At 33.9% G+C, this 24435-nt stretch overlaps 1 protein-coding gene across 2 annotated transcripts in view; it reads left to right on the forward strand.

The window, feature by feature from the left end:
* MMUT (methylmalonyl-CoA mutase) overlaps positions 1-24435 on the forward strand; it is a 35145-nt gene that overhangs the window by 1141 nt on the left and 9569 nt on the right. For both annotated transcript variants that reach the window (XM_015071153.3, XM_053222702.1), the window contains exons 2-11: positions 2528-2952; positions 4476-4843; positions 8371-8528; positions 10283-10454; positions 11665-11913; positions 14685-14796; positions 15850-15965; positions 19405-19520; positions 22712-22843; positions 24018-24165. In XM_015071153.3, the coding sequence (XP_014926639.1) occupies positions 2568-2952; positions 4476-4843; positions 8371-8528; positions 10283-10454; positions 11665-11913; positions 14685-14796; positions 15850-15965; positions 19405-19520; positions 22712-22843; positions 24018-24165 (1956 nt within the window). In that variant the 5' untranslated portion in view covers positions 2528-2567. The remainder of the gene's footprint in view (positions 1-2527; positions 2953-4475; positions 4844-8370; positions 8529-10282; positions 10455-11664; positions 11914-14684; positions 14797-15849; positions 15966-19404; positions 19521-22711; positions 22844-24017; positions 24166-24435) is intronic.

Here is a 24435-nt window from a genome sequence, read left to right on the forward strand (position 1 = left end):
GCCATGTGATTTTCTGGAAGTCACTAAATAGAGGGCTCTTTCCTATCATTTGTCCAGGTTTGGGGAACCAGTATTTTATGCAAATGAGTGTGATATATTCTGTCTACAATCTCATATCAGGCAGTTTTCAAATTACCTTTTATGTCATTGCTGTAATGTTTCAGTTATAAATTATTTCTCTCACCTATTTTTAAGCTAGTACATGTAGTTTATGCTTGCATTATGCTTGCAAGAAGATGGATGACAAGGACCCCATGGATATAATAGAGTAAAAATCATAGTAGCTTTAAAAGAATAAAGGGAATTGTTTTGTTGTATTTCTTTTTACATTTTGTTCTGTGTACTTTGTACCCAGTTGAACATACTGCATTTACAAGTTTTATCCTGATTCTTTCACTTAATACTTTTTTTTAAAGATTTTTTTTGACATTTATTTATTTTTGAGAGACAGAACGTGAGTGGGGGAGGAGCAGAGAGAGAGGGAGACACAGAATCCAAAGCAGGCTCCATCCAGACTCTGAGCTGTCAGCACAGAACCCCATGCAGGGCTCGAACTCATGAACCGTGAGATCATGACCTGAGCCAAGTCAGACGCTTAACCAACTGAGCCACCCAGGCACCCCTCACTTAATACTTTTTGAGCCTGTCTCCTTTTTAAAGAAACTGCATAACATATTTTAAATTTGACTTATGTATAATAGTATATTACGTATATATAAGTGCATATAATTGTACAATTTGATGAATTTCCACAAACCGAATACATCCATATAATCAGCATTCAGATCAAGACCATCGCCCCAAAGCACCTCTTTTGTTCGCTTTCTGTACTAGCTGCCATAAGTAACCACTCTTCTGACTTCTGACATTAAAAATTGGTTTTGTCCATTTTCTAAGTATATTTTAATAGCTATGTAAAATTCTATCACTTGTATATACTATTATTCACTTATTCCTACATTGTTAGACATTTAGGATGTTTCTAAATTTTCCTTATTACAAATAAAACTATAGGAAACATGCATTTTTATATGGTAACTTTCCTAGGAGTGTTGTTCCTCAGTGGAATGGCATAATCAGTCCTGACACTTTTTGTGCATATTGCCAATTTGCTTTCCAAAGTAATTAAAGCAGTTTATATTCCCACCAGTGGTTTCTTTTGTTTCACAACCCTCTAACAAATGTTGAGTATTCTTATTTTTCTTTAAGTTTCATTAAATTGATAGGTAAGAGATGGTATAGAAAATAGAGTTTTAAGTTCACTTTACTTGTTGCTTTATACATTATAGAGCATGATGAATATATTAATAAAATTTGCATCCCCAAACCTTTTAAAATACTAGGCTCTATATGTTGAAGCTGTATGACTCTAGCAAGTATTTACGTAATTCAGATGAACAGTGGAATTTTGATCCAATTTCTTTACTCATTTATTTCTCTGGATCTTAATTTCTATGTGTACAATGGTGAAATCAGACTTAGTCACTTAGTGTAAGACTGTGCTAGTTATTAGGAATATACAGCTCTAATGTTGGGTCAGTTAATAAATTAGCAGAGAAATATGTATATATGTGTATAATTTTATACACCTTAATATATTTTATATAAAAGTTAAAAACAGTATTTTAATATGTTGTAGTGTGGGAGATGACAGATGTCTAAAGAGAGAAACAGTGCTGTGGTATGGAATACTGAAGAGGTCATTTAGCCCAGCATGTGAGTTCAGGGAAAACCTTTGAATATATTACTTAAATGCTAGGACTTTGAAACCTAGTGCTGCCTAGGTTTAAATGCTGGCTCTTCTGTGTCTCAGTTTTCTCATCTGTAAAATGGGAATAACATTAGTACCTATCTTGGTGGTGTTGTGAGGATGAAAATTGCTACTCTGTGTAAAGCCCTTGTAGCAGTGCCTGGCATGTAGAAAGCCCTGCGTATTGGAGATGATGCCTTAGCCAGATTAGCCAGAGAAGAACATTCTAGGTAGATGGAAGAGCAAGAGCAAATCATGGAACTTTGATACATGCAGGGAGCTATAGGTTATCCAGTATTTCTGGAACAGTGATGAGTCTGAGAAGTAAGCAGTGATCAGGTCATAGAGACCTTGAATGCCTATTTCTCTTGTTCTCCATTATTATCTCCAGCACCCAACACAATGAGTGTCATAAAGTAGATGTGAAAAATATTTTCAATGAAGAAATCAGGAGGCTGTATATTATCCTCTAAATAATGCAGAACCTTTGAAAAATCCTAAGTGAAGTGTGACATGACCATATTTGCATTGGTGTCAGTGTGTAGAATGGATTAGAGACCCTAAGACTGGCCAGTAAAACCAGCTAACAAAGTACTGAGTTAGAAGACTAGAACAATGATAGTAATTGTGGAGAAGAAGATCCAATGTTACGAATTATCAGGTATAGGAAGCAGGAAAGAAGAGATGAAATCATACTGAAATGCCTTTTTTTCCCTTCTCACCAATAGTTCCCATTTGGCTTTTGTAAACACATATATACTGTACTTCTTTTTCTAGGCCAGTTCGTGTTCCTTTTGGGTGTTTTCCATGTTCCATCATGTTGAGGGCTAAGACTTGGCTTCTTTTGCTTTCACCTCATCACCTGAAGCAGCTCAAAGAGTCATCAGGATCCAGGCTTATATGGCGGAGACTTCTGCACCAGCAACAACCCCTTCATCCAGAATGGGCTGCCCTGGCCAAAAAGCAGTTGAAAGGCAAAAACCCAGAAGACCTGATATGGCATACTCCAGAAGGGATCTCCATAAAACCCTTATATTCTAGCAGGGATACCAATGACTTACCTGAAGAACTTCCAGGAGTGAAGCCATTCACACGTGGACCATATCCCACCATGTATACCTTTAGACCCTGGACCATCCGCCAGTATGCTGGTTTTAGTACTGTGGAAGAAAGCAATAAGTTCTATAAAGACAATATTAAGGGTGAGATTTTTATGCAAAACATTATATTTATGATCAACCATACATTTCCTGTTCCTGGCTTCTTTTGAAGGGAGACTGGTTGATCTCTGTAAAAATGATAGTCACTTTATAATTTTGTAGTTAAGACTATACTCTGAGAAATATGAATGTTTTTCAACTTCCGTCGTCAAAAAAATGAGTGATCCAGAATAGGGTGCTAAATTCTTGAATGCCGATAACAGTTACATACATGTTACATAAAAAGGAATTAGTTAAACTCATATGACATGAGAGACATTGGCTTTTTCTTTGAGAAGCTTTTTTAAAATTAAAGTGTATTTCTTTTTATTTTAAATTTATTTTTATTTTTTTAGAAATAGAGAATGTGTGTGAGCAAGGGAGGGGCAGAGAAAGGGGAAGAGAGAATCCCAGGCAGGCTTCACACTCACTGCTAGTGCAGAGCCCAATGCGGGGCTTGAACTCACAAACCATGAGAATGTGACCTGAGCCCAAATCAACAGTCAAATGCCCAATGAACTGAACCACCCAGGCATCCCTCTTTGAGTTTTTACTTAACGTTGTTAGGATAGGAATTAAAGAGGAAATGGTTTAAATGGTTTAAAGAAAGTAATAAACAAATGATAATGTACAAATATATTTAGTGCAATCTGGCACTTAGGTCTCTAAAAATCATATTAACTACTATTTCTTTCTGATCTATATTAAAATTATATTGTTTGCTAAATTTGAGGATTTGTACATTTATATTGCAGATGGAGGATCTCATATTTAGTGTAAACTATTTTTATTTTTTTGCATGGTGTTCATAATTCTGTTTTCCAGAATATTTGAATAGCCAAGACATCTTGTTATGACCATATTAAACACAAGAATAAAAATAAGTGAGCATACAAATACCAAGTTATGTTAACTATTTGTGAACAGCCAGATCTTTTCATGAATCTTATAAAGTATTTTTACTGAGGGGCGCCTGGGTGACTCAGTTGGTTAAGCGTCCAACTCTGATTTCGGCTCAAGTCATGATCTCAGATTGTTGAGGTTGAGCCCTGAATCTGGCTCTGTGGTCACAGCTCAGAGTCCGTTTGGGATTCTCTCTCTCTCTCTGCCCTTACCCTGCTCATGTGCACATGTGCTCTGTCTCTAAAAACAAATAAATAAACTTAAAAAAATATTTTTTTACCTAAAATTGTTAAGATAAGGGCAAAATAGGTAAAGGGGATTAAGACATACAAAGTTGAAGTTATTAAAAAAAACAAGGTTAAAAAAATCCTCAAATAGACATAAGATAGTGAGATTTTTTGTTCTGGAACCCAGTTTGTACATTTTGCCATATGGGAAAACAGTTTAGGAGATGAAGTGTCTTTATTTAAATTTATTTTGACATGTATAAGCATAAAAATAATGTTTGTTATAAAAGTATCCTATGATGAGCTGAATCGACACCGTTAGTAGTGTTAACATAAATCAGTTTACTTTGATGCCAGACTCTTTAATTCTACATTGTTTTTCCTTTGTGTGTTTAGCTGGTCAGCAGGGATTATCAGTTGCCTTTGATCTGGCGACACATCGTGGATATGATTCAGATAATCCTCGAGTTCGTGGTGATGTTGGAATGGCTGGTGTTGCTATTGACACTGTGGAAGATACCAAAATTCTTTTTGATGGAATTCCTTTAGAAAAAATGTCAGTTTCCATGACCATGAATGGAGCAGTTATTCCAGTTCTTGCGACTTTTATAGTAACTGGAGAAGAACAAGGTGTACCTAAAGAGAAACTCACTGGTACAATCCAAAATGATATACTAAAGGAGTTTATGGTCAGAAATACTTACATTTTTCCTCCAGAACCATCCATGAAAATTATTGCTGACATCTTCCAATATACAGCAAAGGTATTTTCTGCTTCTTTTGGGTTTTGCTTTCCTTCTTTAGATGCAGGAATTTTTATAAAATATCATAACCTAATTTGAATTTGATAAGTGAGTCTGAATAATAGTATAAAGTCAGGGTGTGGGTTTTATGTTTATGTGTGTTGCTAGTTTGTATTTTTTTGCTTTCAGTGTACTCATAGTGTGTTGTTACCTATAGGAATCTTGGCATTAGACATTTACTGTATTCTACTTATTTTTAAATTTGTATCCTCTGATAATTGTTAGAATCAGGGAGGGCTCATAATTTATACTTTGTTTCTTGCCAGAGTTCAGATTCAGTTTTGAAGTGCACACTTGTGTCTGACAGTTGGAGATCAAAATATCAGCTGTATTTCTATTAGAAACTAGATTAGAAGATGTCATTTATATCTGCATCCACAATGTGGTCCCTGATATTTCACTCCTGTATTAGGTTTATCTTCCCCAATCAGAGTGGTGGAAAAAGAAGGTTCTTACAGTGTTCCTATCTTAGCAACAATCCCTCCACTGGGAAACATAAAACTTCATTTTCCTCCAAGTAACTAATATGTATTTTCTCTCATCATTTACACTCTGCTTCTTGCTGACAATGCTCTCCGTTTCTTTACCTACCTTAAAGTTAGACTGTATTATTTCATGGCAAAAGGCCAGTCTCTCCTCTACCATGAAACCTTTTTTAAAAAAATCTCTTTTATTTCTTGGAATTGCTATTACCTCAGAACTCTTGCAAGCATTGCCTACTCTTCTCATTTGATATTCAGCTTTTACACTTTGCAATTTTATGTCTTTTCATAGATCTCATTTGTCCCTGTGAACTATATTGTATAGAATTGTATATTTTTATCGCCCTTTTCAATTTCAAGACCATATGTGCAGGATTACATTTATTTTTTATTTTTATTTTTTCAGTTTTCCCAAAACTTTTTATTTTGAATACTTTAAACCTTACAGAAAAGTTAGAAGAATGGTTTTGTGTGTGTGTTTTTTATGTATTTATTATTTATTTAATATAATTTATTGTCAAGTTAGCTAACAAACAGTGTATACAGTGTGCTCTTGGTTTCGGGGGTAGATTCCCATGATTCATCGCTTACATATAACACCCAGTGCTCATCCCAACAAATGGCATCCTCAATGTCCATCACATTTTCCCCTCCCCACCTCCCCCCATCAACCCTCAGTTTGTTCTCTGTATTTAAGAGTCTCTTATGGGTTCACCTCCCTCTCTATTTGAAACTATCGTTTCCCCTTCCCTTCCTCTATGGTCTGTTGTTTCTCAAGTTCTACATATGTGTGGAAACATATGATATCTGTCTTTCTCTGACTGACTGATATGACAAACACACGTACAAAGATAGCAGTAGCTTTAACTAAACAGGAGTCAATTCTCTTTCATATGAAAGAAGTTGGAAAGTAGGTTATCAAGAGCTTGGTTGTAGGGTTGCTCCACAGTCAGTAGGCTTCCTTTTACCTTGTGCTACCTTACGGTTGAGGAAGTAGGTGGGCTGGATGTGTTTGGCATGGGGAGGGGGGCAGCTCCTCTGATTTAAGATGAATTTCCAGAAGGAACAAATGAAAGTTCCACTATCTCAATGGATACACACAGTAGTGAGAGGAGATTGGAAGTACAGTTCTTGCACATCGGCACTCTGCATTTACGGTTCAGGTATTACGGGAAGAGAGGGGAGAATTGAATAGTTGGTAGCAGGTTGCTTAGTTTGTGCTATTATGTACTTGGGCATTTCCCCTTTTGGAAGGTCCTAATGTCATCTGCAAGTTCAAAATTGCTTTAGATAATCCTTCACATAAGTGTAAAAGTTCTGGTTTCACATACTGGTCAAATAATGTTACGTTGAAGTACTTTGTAAACTGTAAACTTTTATATTTTTAAAAAATTTTAATTGTAGAAAAATACACAATGTAAAATTTACCATCTTCACTCTTTTGAAGTGTACAGTTCAGTGGCATTAAGTATATTCACACTGTTGTGCAACCATCACCACCATCCACTTCCAAAACTCTTTTCGTCTCGCAAACCTGAAACTCTGTGCCTGTTAAATGATAATTCCCCATCCTCCTCTCCCTCCAGCTCCTGGAAACTGTCGTTCCACTTCCTATCTCTGTGAATTTGACTACTCTAGGTACCTCATATAAGTGGAATGATAAAGTATTTGTCTTTTTGTGACTGGCTTCGTTCACTTAGCATAATGTCTTCAAGACTCATCCATGTTGTACCATGTATCGGAATTAACCTCCTTTTTAAGGCTGAATAATATTCCAATATTCCAATATTTCTATTATTTTTAAAGAAATTCTTCTACTAAAATCCTCTTTGTAGAGAGGCACCTGCTTCTTTCGTTGCTTCTTATTTATAAGCAATAAATGCACTCAAATTGTCTCTCAATTCCATGTAATTCAGTCCCCTTACTGTTTTTGCGATGGAACATTTTTCAAGACCTTTTGGTTAATTATAAGTATTAAAAAATGTAAATTACAGATAGTCCATAGCATACATTAGCAACAGCAAGTAACATTTTTTGAATGCTTCCTGCGTACTGGAATAATACTAAGTGGTTTAGGTGAGTCATTTCATTTAATCCTACAGCAACTCCATGAGGAAGTACCTCTATTTTATATTTTAAGAAACCAGGGAATAACGAGGTTGAGAAACTTGCCTGTAGCCTTATGACTAGTTAACGGACACTAGCCATCAACTAGACTTTGAGTACTTTGACTCTAGAGCCTATGTTCTTAACTACCGTACTCAGTTTCTGTGATTTAGTTTTTATTATTTTCTTTGGCCAATTCTTGGGAAGGAGGATAATTTTGGGGCTTGGCAGTATATTTGTGCTATGTACCCTCTCTAATAAATTTTAGGGGAATGGTAGAAATGCCATCTTTTTAGTGATTTGGCAAGAAAGAACCTGTCTGGGATATGCTTAGCATTAAATATCACAGTAAATCCAATTGAAGTCTTTGATTTCTAATCCATGTATCTTAATCCTGTTTTATTTCAGTATGTAGTCATTTTCGGTGACTTCAAAAAGAACTTCAAACAAGAAAATTGATAACTAGTAAAACTTAAATGTATTTATCCTTAGAAGATTAGCCCAAAGTTATGAGATCTTAGGATCTCTTAAGAGGTCACAGTCCTTGGTTTGGAATTAAAGATGTTTATTCAGTTTTCGGACTAAAGGTTCATTCCTACTTTTAGCTAATTAATTTCAGAGTTTAAACTTTGACCTAAAGAATGGTTAGTGCAAATACTTTTTCACCAGAAAAATAAAACAGGTGCAAATTTTACAATGGTTCATTGAATTACCACTTAAATTGAGGAGTGAATTAAATATAACAAAGTAAGCATTAAATATTTTCAGTTAATGTTAAAGACTACTTAGTGTATCTGAGTTGAGCATCATTTAGAAAATAATAGTCTTTTAGAAAATGAGTTTAATAGAGAACCTTTAAAATTTTTTATTCACTGTTATATTTTTTATTATTTTATGTAGCACATGCCAAAATTTAATTCAATTTCAATTAGTGGATACCATATGCAGGAAGCAGGGGCTGATGCCATTCTGGAACTGGCCTATACTATAGCAGATGGGTTGGAATACTGTAGAACTGGACTCCAAGCTGGTCTGACAATTGATGAATTTGCACCAAGGTGAGTAAATTGACCTCAGAGATTGTTTCAGTGTTAGGAAAATTTTTAGGACCAATTTATGAATATATAGTAAATATATTGATAAAATGAATTTGTGTATATAAATGTCATACTAGATTCTCTTATGTTTTATTGGAGTAATAATAAGAGAATAAGCCAATACTGTTTACAATTAAAAATTAGAATTAAATTTTACTCTACTTCTTGGTAAATGAGAGGAATCTTGTTTTTCAGTTGCTTACAGAACACAATTAACTGGCGTATTTGGACAATTAAACTGTAAACATATAAATGATATTGACTTTTATTCTTTATTTTTCCATTTTAAAAAGAAGTCATCTATTACATTTTTTTCTGTTGCACTTGTAATTTAAGTGTTTTGGAATTCACAGTGCTATTAAACATTTCTGTTTTAAAACAGCTTATTAATAAATTTATATAAAAAATATACTTGATTGAAATTTAAGAATTGTTTAAATTTGGTGATTAAAAATTGGACATATGAGTAATTGCTAAGTTTTGCTCTGGGCCAAGCACAAACTTATGTGCTGGGAATAAAATTTGTAAAAACATGACTTTTGCCCTCAGCGAGTTCATAGACTCTATATCAGAGGTTGTTGCATACATATTATGACAGCAGTTCTCAAAGTGTGGACTAAGGACCCCTCAGGGTAACTAACCCTTCCTGGGATCTTTCAGGTCAAATTGTTTTCATGATTGTATTAAATCTTTATGTGCCTTTACCACTTTCATTATTTCAAGAGTGTACATTGTTTTCCATAAGCTACATGATATGTGATGTTGCAATAGATTGAATGTAGAAGCAGATACTTATTCCAACTGTCTTCCCTTAAGCCACACATTAGATTTGCAAAAATGTAAACTAGTGACTTTTTTCTTACAATTTTTTTTATTTTAGCAAAGTAATTGCTTTTCATAAAAATGTTACTTTTGTTAACATGTATGTTTACTGTTTCTAAATGAATTAATATATACAATATTGATAGATATTATCCAAATAAAAATTCTTTGGGATCTTTAGTATTTTTAAGAGTGAAAAAGTATCCTGAGACAAATATTTGAGGACTGCAATGTTAACAATTTCTTCCAAGGGCATATCAAAAAATTTTACTAGTTTTTAGCTTAATTAAGGCTCACCTTGTTTTATTTGAAGAAACACAGCCTTTCTGCCTTTAGGCATGGGCAAGTAAACTAAATGTGTAAATCAGTGACAGAATATAAGATAAAAAGGAGTAGTGGGTTTGGGGGCAATTGGAGAAATACATTCCTAGACCAAATATACTATAATTCTTTCAAAACAAAACAGAACAAAACAACAGGAAAACTTTCTTGCTATCCAAAACCACAAGTTTGTGGTTTTATTCCCTTCATGGGTTACCCCTGACTTACATATTGGATGTTCTTGAAGTATTTATTTTTGGATAGTGATTCATTCTATATTTAAAGACACAAGAGGAACTTCTTTTCTATAGAAGACCAACTGTGAAGTGAATAATTTCTACCTGAAGCAGATAACCACAGCTATTTCTTCTGTGTGCCTAAAACTGTACTTTTATCTGTTAGGTTTAAAGTTACTTATGTATATATGCTTATGCTTTGATTTTAATTCAGATTAAGTTGTTTGAAATTAAAGTGTGGATGCTGTTTTGTTTAGTGTGTGGTACAATTAGTTTTATTTTCCATTTTAGATTGTTAAGTATAATCAAATAATGGACTTAACATTACTATTTTAGGTTGTCTTTTTTCTGGGGAATTGGGATGAACTTTTATATGGAAATAGCAAAAATGAGAGCTGGGAGAAGACTCTGGGCTCACTTAATAGAGAAAATGTTTCAGCCTAAAAACTCTAAATCTCTTCTTCTAAGGGCGCATTGTCAGACATCAGGATGGTCACTTACTGAGCAGGTATGTGTATAATTTAAAGTGTAGAATTTTAATAAAGTCATATATTGTCTTACAAGCAAGATAGCATAGTCAGGAAGTAGGTTTAAGAAGCTATCTGTTAATATTTGAAAATTATAATTATTCTAAAGCGTAATGCACATTGATGGTTTTTACGCATGTATTATAATAAATGAAGTTGGCTCCTTCTAGTGGTTAATAATATAAAATCATTTAAACGTTAGCTTGTATGCAGCGCTGTTTTACCTTTTTAAAAGTAAAGAAAAAATATGATGAGGAAGAAGTAAAAAACACAACTTAGTTAATATCGCCTTAAATAATTTTAAGAGTTTAAATTATTTTTTTAATATTTATTCATTCGGAAAGAGAGAAAGAGAGCACGCAAACGAGGAAGGGTCAGACAGAGAGGGAGAGATAGCATCCCAAGCAGGCTCCCCACTGACAGCACAGAACCCAATGTGGGGCTTAATCTCACAAACCATGAAATCATTACCTGAGCCGAAATCAAGAGTTGGATGTTCAACCGACTGAGCCATCCAGGCACTCCAAGAGTTAAAATTCTTAACATAAAATCACCTAATTAAAAATTTGTGCATCTGTATTATTTATTTTAGTTTAAATAAATATGCATGCAAACATACCATTTAAATGCTATTTTCATTTGCATAATTTAATTTCATTCTATTAAAAAACATCTTTTTTCATGCATTTTCTTTACATATAAAATTATTTTGATATATTAAAAATAATTCATAACTTTAAAGCTACATTTCTTTTATACACCTAAAAGTAAATAAAAACTAATATATCTATTAAATATTGCTTCGGGTCCTTATAAATGGAGAAGTAGAGATTTCAGGATTGGAAGGAACTTTAATAATCATTTTTGTCTTAACCTTCTCATTTTTACAGCTAAGGCAGCTAAAGTTCAGAAAGGTCCAGTGCCTTGCCCCAGTCATAATCAGGAACAGAATGAATCCAGATTTCTTATCTAGATTCATTGTTCATCTGTTTATTAATCACTTATTAATAAATCATTTATTGAGTGCCTATTAAGTCTGGCTTGTTTACTAATTAATCTTAATTTGTTGGATATTCTGAAGCCTAATGTAGGCATTGGCAAAGTAAGTACACAGTAGCCACTGCTTAATCATAGCATCCTTTATCAGTTGTCCCCTTGTTTTGACTTTTTGCTTTTCTCTGAATGTTTTAGGACCCTTATAATAACATCATTCGTACTACAGTAGAAGCAATGGCGGCAGTGTTTGGAGGGACTCAGTCTTTGCACACAAATTCTTTTGACGAAGCCTTGGGTTTGCCAACTGTGAAAAGTGCCCGAATTGCCAGGAATACACAAATCATTATTCAAGAAGAATCTGGGATTCCCAAAGTGGCAGATCCTTGGGGAGGTTCCTATATGATGGAATCTCTCACGAATGATGTTTATGACGCTGCCTTGAAGGTCAGTTTCTCCTCTTTGAAATTTTGGTTTTAAGATTTACAGATTTATAAAGGTTATTAGGTATTTTGATATGTAAATCAAATCATAGATTTATATCAAGATTTATAAAATGTTCGAGAGAAAAAGAGAATTTTAGGTTTGACCTTCTAGTATACAAAACTGAAACATAATTTAAAAATATAATTGTGTTTGTATTAAAGTATTTTATTCAAAGAGTTAAAAAGAGTATTAGTATTAAAAGGCTGTAACATAAAAAAGCAGTCCTTTGTCTTCTACTTGCTTTTTTTCCTGCTTCTTTGAATCAAATGCATCTTTTTTGTTTGTTTTTATCTCCATATTTAAAAATTATACATACGCACTCTTTCTAATTCCATCAATTTTAGTCATTACCTATTGCTTTGTAGTATGGTAGTTTAGTATTTTAGCTGATTCTTACCTCTTCTTTCTTTTGTCTCATAATACTACCAATATAATTACATCTCAATAGTATACATCCTTCTGAAGTCCTCCAGTGCTGTCATTTGATTTAGACTAGTTTCTCTCTAGACCTGCTGACCATTGCAGTCCTTTGACTAACCTTTGTCATTATCCTGGGAATTCTTTTCACCTCTGCTATGTTGAATCTGTATCCTGAATGCTGTGTCTATCTCTGTTGATTTATCCCTTGTTATTTTGAACGATACCTCATAGGAACCTCTCAGAAGTTGTACATAGGGGATGAATTATATGAAACTTTGGATGTTTGAAAATGTCTTTATTCTACTCTGGTATTTGGTTGATAGTCTGTGTTTGAAATTATTTTCATTTGAGAGTTTGTAAACATTGATCTGCTTTTTATTCTAGCTTCTAATATTTCTGTTTAGAAATCTGATGCTATTTCTACTCTCAGGACCTTTCTTTCTAACAGTTTTAGGATCTCTGTTTTTGAGTTGGGGGACATTGATGTGTATATTTTTCCTATATTGGACTAGACCTTTGGTGGGCATTTTTTATCTGGCCTATTTTTCATGTTCTCATAACTCTGGAAAATTGTCTTGTGTTGTTTTTTTGATAGTTTCGTCCCTGCCATTTTTTCTGTCATTCTCTTTCTAGAACTCTTAATTATTGGATAAGGACCTCCTGGAATGATACTCTGATGCCCTTATCTGTTCTATAACTCATCTTTGAGATTCTGTTTTGTTTTCTTAGGGAGTCGTCAACTTTAAATTTCTACTCACTTTAAAATTCATATATCATATTTTTAATTTCCAAAAGCTCATTTTATTCTCTGTGTTTTGTATGTTATGTTACTTGTTTCATTAATACAGAATATAATCTTTTTTTCTGAGGATATTATATTTTTTGAAGTTTTCTTCTCTATCCTGTATTGTCTCTTTTCTCTGTGTGCCTTTTGTCTTTAATCTTATTATTCAGAATACAGGTTTTTATATCAAGATATCTTACCCTTGCCTCTCTATGTACTTGGTGTTTGGTAGCCCATTGCTTTTCTACAGAGATAAACTTTGGTCTGTTTTTTGCAGATGTAAGCTTTGGTTGTCCTGACAGAATGGGAGAGGGATAGTTCTAAATTCTCAAGTAGTCTTCCTCTTTTTAGCTTCCTGTCTTAGCTTTGGTTCAACACAAATTCTAATTTCTTGAATTCTTCTGGAAAAAAACCAAGTTTTACTTTGTTCCTTTCTGCTGTGTCATATATCATTCCTCCATTCATTTTCCCACCACCTCATGTATAAATAAGGCTGTGATTGAAGGTTTAAATGTATGCTGGTGTCAATAGCAGTAGAGTTATGTTATTATTGTGCTGATCAAATAAAAAATGAAGTTGCATTTTGAAATACTTTCCTTAAAGAGTATTTATTTATGTATCCATGAAAACTTATGTAACTAAAAATAAAGACTATTGATGTTATCTTTAGTTTTCTCCTAAGACTTGAGTGACAGGTTTTGTGCTTCCAGAATATACATCTTAGTTTTTCTGTTGTCTTTTGAAGTAACTTTAAATATATAATTTCTATCTTTTTTGAGATATAATGGACATAAAACATTGTATTAATTTAAGATATAAAACATGATGATTTGATATATGCATGAATTGTAAAGTGATTACCAGAGTAAGTTTAGTCACTTTCCATACCACACAGTTATACAATTGCTTTTTTCGTGTGATAAGAACTTTTAACATCTACTGTCTTAGCAACTTTCAAATATACAGTACAATATTGTTAACTCTATGGAACTTTTTTCCTCTTTAAAAAATTTTTTTTTAATGTTTATTTTATTTTTGAGAGAGAGAGAAATAGAGACAGCACAAGCAGAGGAGAGGCAGAGAGAGAGGGAGACACAGAAGTGAAAGCAGGCTCCAGACTCTGAGCTGTCAGCCCAGAGCCTGACGTGGGGCTCAAACTCAGGATTTGCGAGATCATGACCTGAGCCGAGGTCAGACACTTAGGCAACTGAGCTACTCAGCCACCCCATTTTTCTTTTTTTTAAAAAAAAAATTATCTTATTCATTTATGTCTACACCTAACATGGAGCTCAAACTCACCCCGAGATCAAGAGTTGCATGCTCCCCTGACTGAGCCAGCCAGGCACTCCTAACTATAGAAAAGCTCTTGATGTTAACTTAATTCTTTCCTTATGAAACATTAAACTTACCACTAGAATAGTTTAGGATTTTAGTAATATTGGTAATTATGTAACATAACAAATTTGTATAGTTTATAAAAATATCATTATATTCTTTTCCAGTTTTATTAATCTATTTTTCTTAATAGCTTATTCATGAAATTGAAGAGATGGGTGGAATGGCCAAAGCTGTAGCAGAAGGAATACCTAAACTTCGAATTGAAGAATGTGCTGCCCGAAGGCAAGCAAGAATAGATTCTGGTAAGATAAAATGAAAATGTTTATATGTGAAATCCAGTACTGTATTTAAAAAGAAATATTAATTTCTGTTTAAAGATAACATACATAGTTAATAAAACAAAAATAATAGAAAAATGAAACTTAGATGTTTCTTTATCTATCTATCTATCATCTATCTGTCTTCCTGTTTGTATTTTTGCATGCATGTATGCATATGGGCAAGCATATGTACAGAGTATGTGTTGAGGTATGCCCGTGTGTGTATGTGTGTGTATGTGTGTAAGTGGGTATCTCCAGCGTTTTGAAGATGGTATTATTATTAGTCATTGTGCTCTGCATTGGAGTATTTATTCATTCAGTCAGTGAACACTTTTTTTTTTTTAGTATTTAGCATTTGGGGCACTGTATTATGTCTGGGATACAACTGTGAACAGGAAAGACATGATCTCTTCACCCTTAGAGTTTACATTTTAGTAACAAAGAGACAGAAAATGGGCAAGTGAACACATAATAAAATAATTATAGATTGTGATGAGTTCTGAAAAGGAAATAAGGAGAAGAGTTGGGTGGCAGGATGTCTTTAAATGGTAATAATCTGGTAGTTTGAGGCAAAATATATTCTTATTATGTTAAGGAAATATCTTTATAATTCTGGTTTATTACTTATAGATTTTAAAAGTACTTTTTGTTAAAAGCTATTGGCTGTAAGAGAATACAAGAATATATTGAAAACATTATTGGATGTTAATTCTCTCCCTTATAAGTCTTTATTTGCTGCTATTATTTTAATTTTGTAGTTGTAGAAGAGGATTTGTCAGAAACTCTGAGAAAGTATATGGTTTGAGAGAATAATAAAAATCCTCCCTTAAAGAGATCTGATATATACCAGTTCTTTCCCCTCTCACCCCCATTTTGTTGTGATTTGCTGATCTATATTGAAGTTTCATTAAGATTTAAGAATACTATTTAAAAATATTAAGCTTATAAGCAAAGTATGTGATGATCAGAGCATTACTATTAGGGAAGTATTTATGAATAGAATCTACATATTATTTTCCTCTGGGAAATTGATAGGTTCTGAAGTGATTGTTGGAGTAAATAAGTACCAATTGGAAAAAGAAGAATCTGTGGATGTTCTGGCGATTGATAATACATCAGTGCGTAACAAGCAGATTGAAAAACTCAAGAAGGTAATGATAGCTATCATATTTTGAGTGCTTTCTGGGCATTGTGTAAACCCTTACATTGTCTTGTTTAATCCTTACAACAACCACATGAGGTGGGTATTATTTCCCAACATTTTAAAGTTAAGGAAACTAAAGATAAGGGAGATTGAGAAACTTGCCCAGAATAAATAATTGAACAGCTAAGACTCAAATTCATTTTAAACCAAGACAGTTGCCTCTGTGAAACTTATATGTTATTATTAAAAATCTCACTGTAATAACACCTCACATAAATTACAGATTAAAACAAAGGCTTAAATGATTATATAACTCACTCAAAACTAAAAATTAAGTTCAGAGTATATGAACCCAGGGCTTCTCACTGATTTGTTTCCATTAGCCCATGGTTCCTGATACCACTATGAAAGAATCATTTGCTTTCTGTTTTTTTCTTTTTTTTAATTCAAATATATTTTAATAGTACTTTAGTAAGATACCATTTGTAAATGAAATATATTTATTTTAATTGAAACTAGATTATTAGCTTTATTGCCAATTTCTCACTGAGCTGAATCAAAATATATGAAATACTAAAATAAATAAAACATTCTTATAGTTATAATCTATATATTTATTTTGTATGAAGCTACTGTGGTCTTTTAATCTCTGGCTTTTATAATTACTGTTATTTCCAAAGCAAGAAATTGAATTTTTTTTCTTAGATTTTATTTAAATTCAAGTTAGTTAACATATAGTGTAGTATTCATTTCAGGAGTAGAATTTAGTGATTCATCACTTACATACAACACCCAGTGCTCATCCTAACAAGTGCCCTCCTTAATGCCCATCACCCATTTAGCCCATCCCCCACCCACCTTCCCTCCATCAACCCTCAGTTTGTTCTCTATAGTTAAGAATCTCTTATGCTGTGCCTCCCCCTCTGTTTTTATCTTACTTTATTTTTCCTTCTCTTCCTCTGTGTTCATCTGTTTTATTTCTTAAATTCCACATATGAGTAAAGTCATGTGGTATCTTTCTCTAATTTATTTCGCTTAGCATCATATACTCTAGTTCCACCCATGTTGTCGCAAATGGCAAGATTTCATTCTGTTTGATGGCTGAATAATATTCCATTGTGTGTGTGTGTGTGTGTGTGTGTGTGTGTGTGTGTGTGTGTGTAAATATGTACATCTTCTTTATCCATTCATCAGTCGATGGACATTTGAGCTCTTTCCATAATTTGGCGATTACTGATAGTGCTGCTATAAACATTGGAGTGCATGTGTCCCTTTGAATCAGCATTTTTGTATCCTTTGGATAAATACCTAGTAGTGCAATTGCTGGGTCATAGGGTAGTTCTATTTTTAACTTTTTGAGGAACCTCCATACTGTTTTCCAGAGTGGCTGCACCGGTTTGCATTCCTACCAATAGCGTAAGAGGGTTCCCTTTTCTTGGCATCCTCGCCATCATCTGCTGTTTCACAAGTTGTTAATTTTAGTTATTCTGACAGGTGTGATGTGGTATCTCATTGTGGTTTTTGATTTGTATTTCCCTGATGTTCAGTGATACTGAGCATGTTTTCATGTGTCTGTTAGCCATTTGTATGTCTTCTTTGGAGAAATGTCTGTTCATGTCTTCTCATTTCCTAACTCAATTACTTATTTTTTGGGTATTGAGTTTAATAAGTTCTTTATAGATTTTGGATACTAGCCCTTTATCCAATATGTCATTTGCAAATATCTTCTCCCATTCCGTAGGTTGCCTTTTAGTTTTGTTGATTGTTTCCTTCACTGTGCAGAAGGTTTTTTATCTTGATGAGGTCCCAATAGTTCATTTTTGCTTTTGTTTCCCTTGCCTCCGGAGACATGTCTTATAAAAGTTGCTGTGGCCATGATAAAGGTTGCTGCCTGTGTCCCTCTAGGATTTTGATGGCTTCCTGTCTCACATTTAGGTCTTTTATCCATTTTGAATTTATTTTTGTGTATGGTACAAGAAAGTGGTCCACAAGAAACTTGGAATTCTTTAGTTATCATTAATGCTTTTTCTGTGTTTACTTTCTCTGTGATAGTTTAAGATACGACTTTTTTCTCTCTTCTGTTTAGATGTTCTTTAATAATCATGGGCACATTGGTGACTCAGTCGGTTGAGCATCTGACTCTTGATTTCAGCTCAGGTCATGATCCTAGGATTGTGGGATTGAACCCTGCATCGGGCTCCACACTGAGCGTGGAACTTCTTAAGATTGAAAATCAATCTCTCTCTCTCTCTCTCTCTTTCTTTCTCTCCCTCTGCCTTTCTCCCCCACTCCAGTGTGCTCTCTCTCTAAAAAAAAAAAAAAAAAAGAATATAAGAGTTTGTTCAGTTAGACTGCATGCACCACTATCATTTTCCATTTTTCTGTTGCAGTTAATGGCATTATTTCCATTTTCACCCTCCAGCAGAAGATAACTCCTCTCTCACATTTTTATCACTTTTTTAAAAGGTCCTCCTTAGGATATATCATTTTATTTTGAGTCATCACAAAAGTCTCAACATATATTATATTTGGAAAAGCCCTTTTCTCCCCTCTTATACTTTACACTTTTATTAACTCTGCACCCTTACAGCTTGAGGCGTTCCATTTACCACAAATGGTGTTAAACTTTATTTCAGGCAAGAGAGAAATTCGGTAATGTTAATGGAGTTGGGTTTTTCCTTGCCTTTAGTGTAAGATTTTTGATCCATTTCTGCTTATAGATATTATATGATTTTAGTAGCATCTTGAGTAGTATCATATTTAGACTCTTTTAAGGTGGTGCAAACTTGTAAAAAATTGGATTTTAGGTAACTTTGTTTAGGCAGATTGTTGGCGGAGCAGAGTAGAGCTAGGATCTGAGGGGAAAAGGTTTTGACTGTGCTTTTCATGGTCTTTCTGTCTCCGCTGCAGTATTTCTCATCATCTCTGTCTCTTTCTTTCTCTTTGAGAAGAAGAAAAACAATATACATATATATTATTACCAATATATTGTTAGTTAGCTAGGGAAAACAATGTATAACAAATATTCTCTATGTTGTAATCTATTATTATTTTTTCTTCCTTGTCACTATTATTCTTTAGTGTGCCTTCCATATAAAAGACCTACTTGTTTTTGATGTCTTGTTACATTAGTAAAGCCTAAGTAGCATGTACTAACTCCTTTGGAGAGGCTTCAGTGTTATTTATCATAGCCCTGTGTATTTCTGATTTATCAGGGCTATGCAGAATTCAGTATTGTTTTAAATGTTTATTGAATGAGTAAGTGAACAAATTGAATGAATATCAGACCTAGGATACATATTATTCTCTCCTTTTTTTTTCTTTTGTTTTTGTGGTTAAGATTATGGAACAATTTCCATATGATGTATATCAGTGTCTAATCTCCTGATCTCTGTTTTGTTCTTTTTTTCATGTAAATTGACCCTTTTCTTGACCTTTTCCATAAGGTCAAATCCAGCAGGGATGAAACCTTGGCTGAACGATGTCTTGCTGCATTGACTGCATGTGCTGCCAGTGGAGACGGGAATATTTTGGCTCTTGCAGTGGATGCAGCTCGTGCAAGGTGATGATATTTAAGTTCGGAGATTTCCAAATACCAGAAGTTGACCAGTTTAGGGGTGCCAGGGTGGATCACTTGGTTAAGCATCTGACTCTTGATTTAAGCTCAGGTCATGATCTCAGGGTGGTGGGATTGAGCCCCTCGTGTGTGGAGCCTGTTTAAGATTCTCCCTCTCTCTCTCTCTCTCTCTCTCTCTCTGTCTCTCTCTCTCTCTCTCTCTCTCTCTCTCTGTCTTTGTCTCTGCCCCCCTCTCAGTCTCTCTCTCTCTCTCTCTCTGTCTTTTTCTGAAATAAAAAAATTTTTTAAAAGTTTACCAGTTGAGATTTTCAAAGTGTCCTTAAATAAAAGGTTGCTTCTATAAACCTTGTGAGCCTAAAAGAAAATATTGGAAGTGCAAGTGAAGTTAATTTTTGTTTTTCTTAAATATCTGTGCACTTGCGACATTCATATGTTTTTTTAAACATGTAAACATTACGAGGCTTTAATCCTTCTAAATAAAATTTAAAAAATGAAACATTAATACTTAAAAAATACCAAGCACACATTTGTCAGATTTTGAGAAAGTCCATCTTACTAGTAACTAGCTAAATAGATCTAAACATTTCTACAGATAGATGAACAAAACAGAGCAGAAGTGATTGATTTTTGTCAAATTCAGTTACTGGCAAAATAAGGTAGTGAGAACTGTTCAGGTGTGTGTGCTCATTTCTCATCTCCAGAGTAAAGCTGAGGTCAGTCATCTCAGCAGTTAGATGGTAACGAATTATAAGTGAACTCACGTATGTTCTTCACCAAGGGCATCATGAAACTTCTCTGAGCAGGAGACATGGGTAAGCCCTCTCCTTTCCTTCATGGGATGAAAGGTAGTGGGCTCACCACCCCCAGGAACTCGCGTGCCACGATGTGGTGCAGGATGCAGTGCAGCTGGTAGGCCAGCTAGCCCAAAAGCGGGGCCACCGAAGACATTTTATTCATTTACAATACTTGGATGGCACCAGGGTTTGAGCAGATAGAGCATTCATTATTCATGATACTCCAGGGTCCAGTTGTGTCCCGCCGGCCTATTCTGGAAGCATGTGGAGCTATTAAAGGTGTATTAAAAATCAAACAGACTTTGATTTAGAGTTCATTAATGCATAAATACTTAATTTTCTGTTTAGTGACCAGTGACTGAAGCTTTCTAACAAAGTTTGGGAAAGGGTTAAAAGTATTCATAGATGAGAAAGGATGAACCAGGCTTTCAAGAATTTCAGCAAGTGATAACAGAAAAACCCACTGAAGCCCTTCAGAGGCAGCTAAGCCTCCTTCACCACCTCCTGCAGGATGGGTAGAGTGTATTCATCCTGTGTATTTCCACTGGCTCAGGACATTTCAAGCTGTTGTAGTGAATCCATGTCCCTCATTTGCAGGTTGAGAAGTTTGATGCATTTTCGAGCATAGACATTTTTATTTTTGACAGTACACAAAACTACTCTTTGTCCAGAGGTAGGCAAGGCTTCCAAAGCTATTCATAGATATCTTTGAATGGATACCCCAAAATAAAGGTCAGTCAGTACTTTGCCTCATAGGACATGCAGAAAAGCAAGTGAACCACAAAAAATTTTCTCTCCATACATGATGTCATTGGTGAATTATTTTTGCTTTTGTTATTTATGAACTTTTTTTTTTTAACATGTTGTTTTAAGTACTTAAGAGGTAGGATAACTAGTATGTGGGTTGGATTTTTGTTTTTATTTTTGTTTTTCAGTTTTAACTTCTTAAGGTGATTTCTGTGCTTAAAATCCTCCAGAGGTTTCTCATGCTTTTAAATTAAAACCTAATCTTACAATGGCCTGCAGGATTGTGTGAGATGTGACTCTGGCCTCTCTCTCTGACCCAAACTTATTCTGCTTACTTCATTATGCTGTGTCCCCAGTGTCCTTCTTTCTATTTTTAAAACATAGAACATGTTTTGGTTTTTTGTTTTGTTTTCTTTTTTTACCTCTGAGAACCTTTGCACTTAGTATTTTCTTTTTCAAACACTTTTCCATTCTCCTTTATGTTCCCTTCAGTTTCTCCTTTTCATTATTTAGATCTTAGTTCAAAAGCTTTATCTTCATTATCTTCAGAATAGCTTTTCCAGACACCAGATTTCACCTTTTTAGTGTGTTCATAGTACTTATTATCATATGAAATCCATATTAATTGACTTGAGTTCATATGTATATGTCTGGCACTTACCATGCTTGCCCTATATTAGACATTCAATAAATGTTGAATGAATTAATAAACAAATGAATGGAATATGCTAAAAGACTTTTTATCAAAACGTATCAATGGGAATTTTGCTCTTTGCCCTGTAGTATTTAAAAAAAAATTTTTTTTAATGTTTATTTTTAAGAGAGAAAGAGAGAGAGAGTGGGGGAAGGGCAGAGAGAGAGGGAGACACAAAATCCGTAGCAGGCTCCAGGCTCTGAGCTGTCAGCACAGATCCTGATGCAGGGCTCGAACCCACAAACTGGGATCATGACCTGAGCCAAAGTTGGATGCTTAACCAGCTGAGCCACCCAGCCCTCCCCAAGCCCCCCACCCCCTGCCCTAGTTGTATTGTTAATTGGTGAATTATTCAGTAATCTTTACTTGCTTGTCTATTTATAGTTTTTAAGTCAGCCATTTTTTGTTTCAAAAATGTTAAATTCCCTACTGTCCTAATGTTAATGCTTTGCTAGAGGGAAAAACAACCTTAGGTTGACAATGGCTAGGCCCCCTGTGATTCTTCTTTAGCATATGAAAATCCCTTTGGAAACTTCCCCCTTGACTTTACCTCCCCAACTCCCAAGTATATAATCAGTCTCTCCTTACTATCCCAGGACAGCTCTTCCTGCCCATGGGTCCTGTCCCCATGCTTTAATAAAATCACCTTTTTGTACCAAAAAAAAAAAAAAAAAAAGAGAGGGAGAAAGATTGCTATGTATAGAGGCATCCAGAATCATTTTTCATAAGTAATCTGAGGAAAGAAGCTTTCATCAGTGCAGTAGAAAACATTTTTATTTAAGTAAAATAAATCAGTGAGAGAAAGACATATACCATAGTTTTTGATAGCCTACTTTTTAGGTAATAAATTGTGTCCTATTATATTGAATATTAAAGTAAATATTTTTTATCTCAAATAATGATGTTAACAGAACCTCTATTTTATTATTTTAATATTTTAGATGTACAGTTGGAGAAATCACAGATGCTATGAAAAAGGTATTTGGTGAACATAAAGCTAATGATCGTATGGTCAGTGGAGCCTATCGGCAGGAATTTGGAGAAAGTAAAGAGATATCATTTGCTATCCAGAGGTAATAAATGAGATTTCTTAAACCAGAATGCCATCTTTTCTGTGAACATAATCCCAATGAATCAGTTGCGGGCTTAATTTTCTCACATACCATTTGGAAAACATTTGAATGGACTTTCCCGTAAGTCTGTAGGTTTACTAAAATAATATTTTCAATTTTCACTATAGTTCCCTTTAAGAGTTTCTAATTAAAACAAATGTTTGTTCAACTAGCGTTGATACTGCTTCATATCCCCCAGATACTTAAATTTCAGTCTTCTTATTATAGTATACTTACATTCTTAAGTTTATTTGAATTGTTTAATTTTCAAATAGTTATAAAATAATTTTCATGTTTGAAAATAAATAATTTGGTTACTATCTATGCATAAATTAAAATCAGTCTCACTGAATGGACAATAAATAGTATTGTCAAGCATGATTAGGAACCATAAATTAATACAAATTGATCATGCTTTCCATGTGTAAATGTAGCTTCCTGATTATTGTTTTTCTCAACTTTTATAACAAATTTTCCACTTTTTATGTCACTACTTATAGATGAGATAAATACCAAAACATCCAAGGTGAAAGTCATCAAAATGGATTTTTTTTTCTTTTAACAAAAGCAAATGTATTTTTTCATCTGGGCTGTAAATTTATTGGTTTAAGTTAGAAGGTATTTTGATTATATGTCATTAGAAATCACCACATTGCAATCAGCTTGAAGAGGTTCACACTTGTGATGGGTAGGTGAAATATGGACAGCTCAAAGCAGCCACTGAGTTACATTTGTATGAATGACTCTGAAAGGCACTTTTAAGCTTCTTTTTAAATATTTATGCATATTATACGCTGGAGACTGGTTTAAGAAGGAAAAAATTGTCATTTTCTCGTCTTCACTGTGATGTTCTCAAGTATTATGGGCTTACAAGCTGGGCCATCTTTCAGACTTTCCTCTGTGAGGGAAGGTGGTAAGCATATCCAGGCTTTAATGGAATTCTCAATGTAAAATAGAGATATTCATAAAATGTGAGTAATGGATGTAAAAAGGTATTTTTACATAAACTTGAAAGATTTACTGTGACTACATTATAGATTTTATATCTTACTTTTGGACAATTAACATATAACTGTTGTATTTTATTTTATTTTATTATTTTTTTAATAACTATTATATTTTAAAATGTTCTTAGGGTTCATAAATTCATGGAACGTGAAGGTCGCAGACCTCGTCTTCTTGTGGCAAAAATGGGACAAGATGGACATGACAGAGGAGCAAAAGTTATTGCTACAGGATTTGCCGATCTTGGTTTTGATGTGGACATAGGTCCTCTTTTTCAGGTACTGAAAATGTTGGGATAACTTCAAAAAGAATGTAGTAAGTCACTTATATTTAGAAAAAATAGTAAAAAAGACGATAAACCATGATGATGTTTTTCAAGGTGTAAAAGAAGAAAATGAATTCCACAAATTCCTTAATTTATTTTTGAATGCATACAATCCAGTTAATTATGACAGAAATAAGAAAGAAGTAGAATTTATGTTAATGTACTTGTTTCTCACACTTTGTAAAAATCAGTGTCAGTAACTAAACTGTTATTAGGTTTCTAA

Source organism: Acinonyx jubatus, chromosome B2, assembly GCF_027475565.1.
Source record: "Acinonyx jubatus isolate Ajub_Pintada_27869175 chromosome B2, VMU_Ajub_asm_v1.0, whole genome shotgun sequence".
In the NCBI taxonomy this organism is placed as follows: Eukaryota; Metazoa; Chordata; class Mammalia; order Carnivora; family Felidae; genus Acinonyx; species Acinonyx jubatus.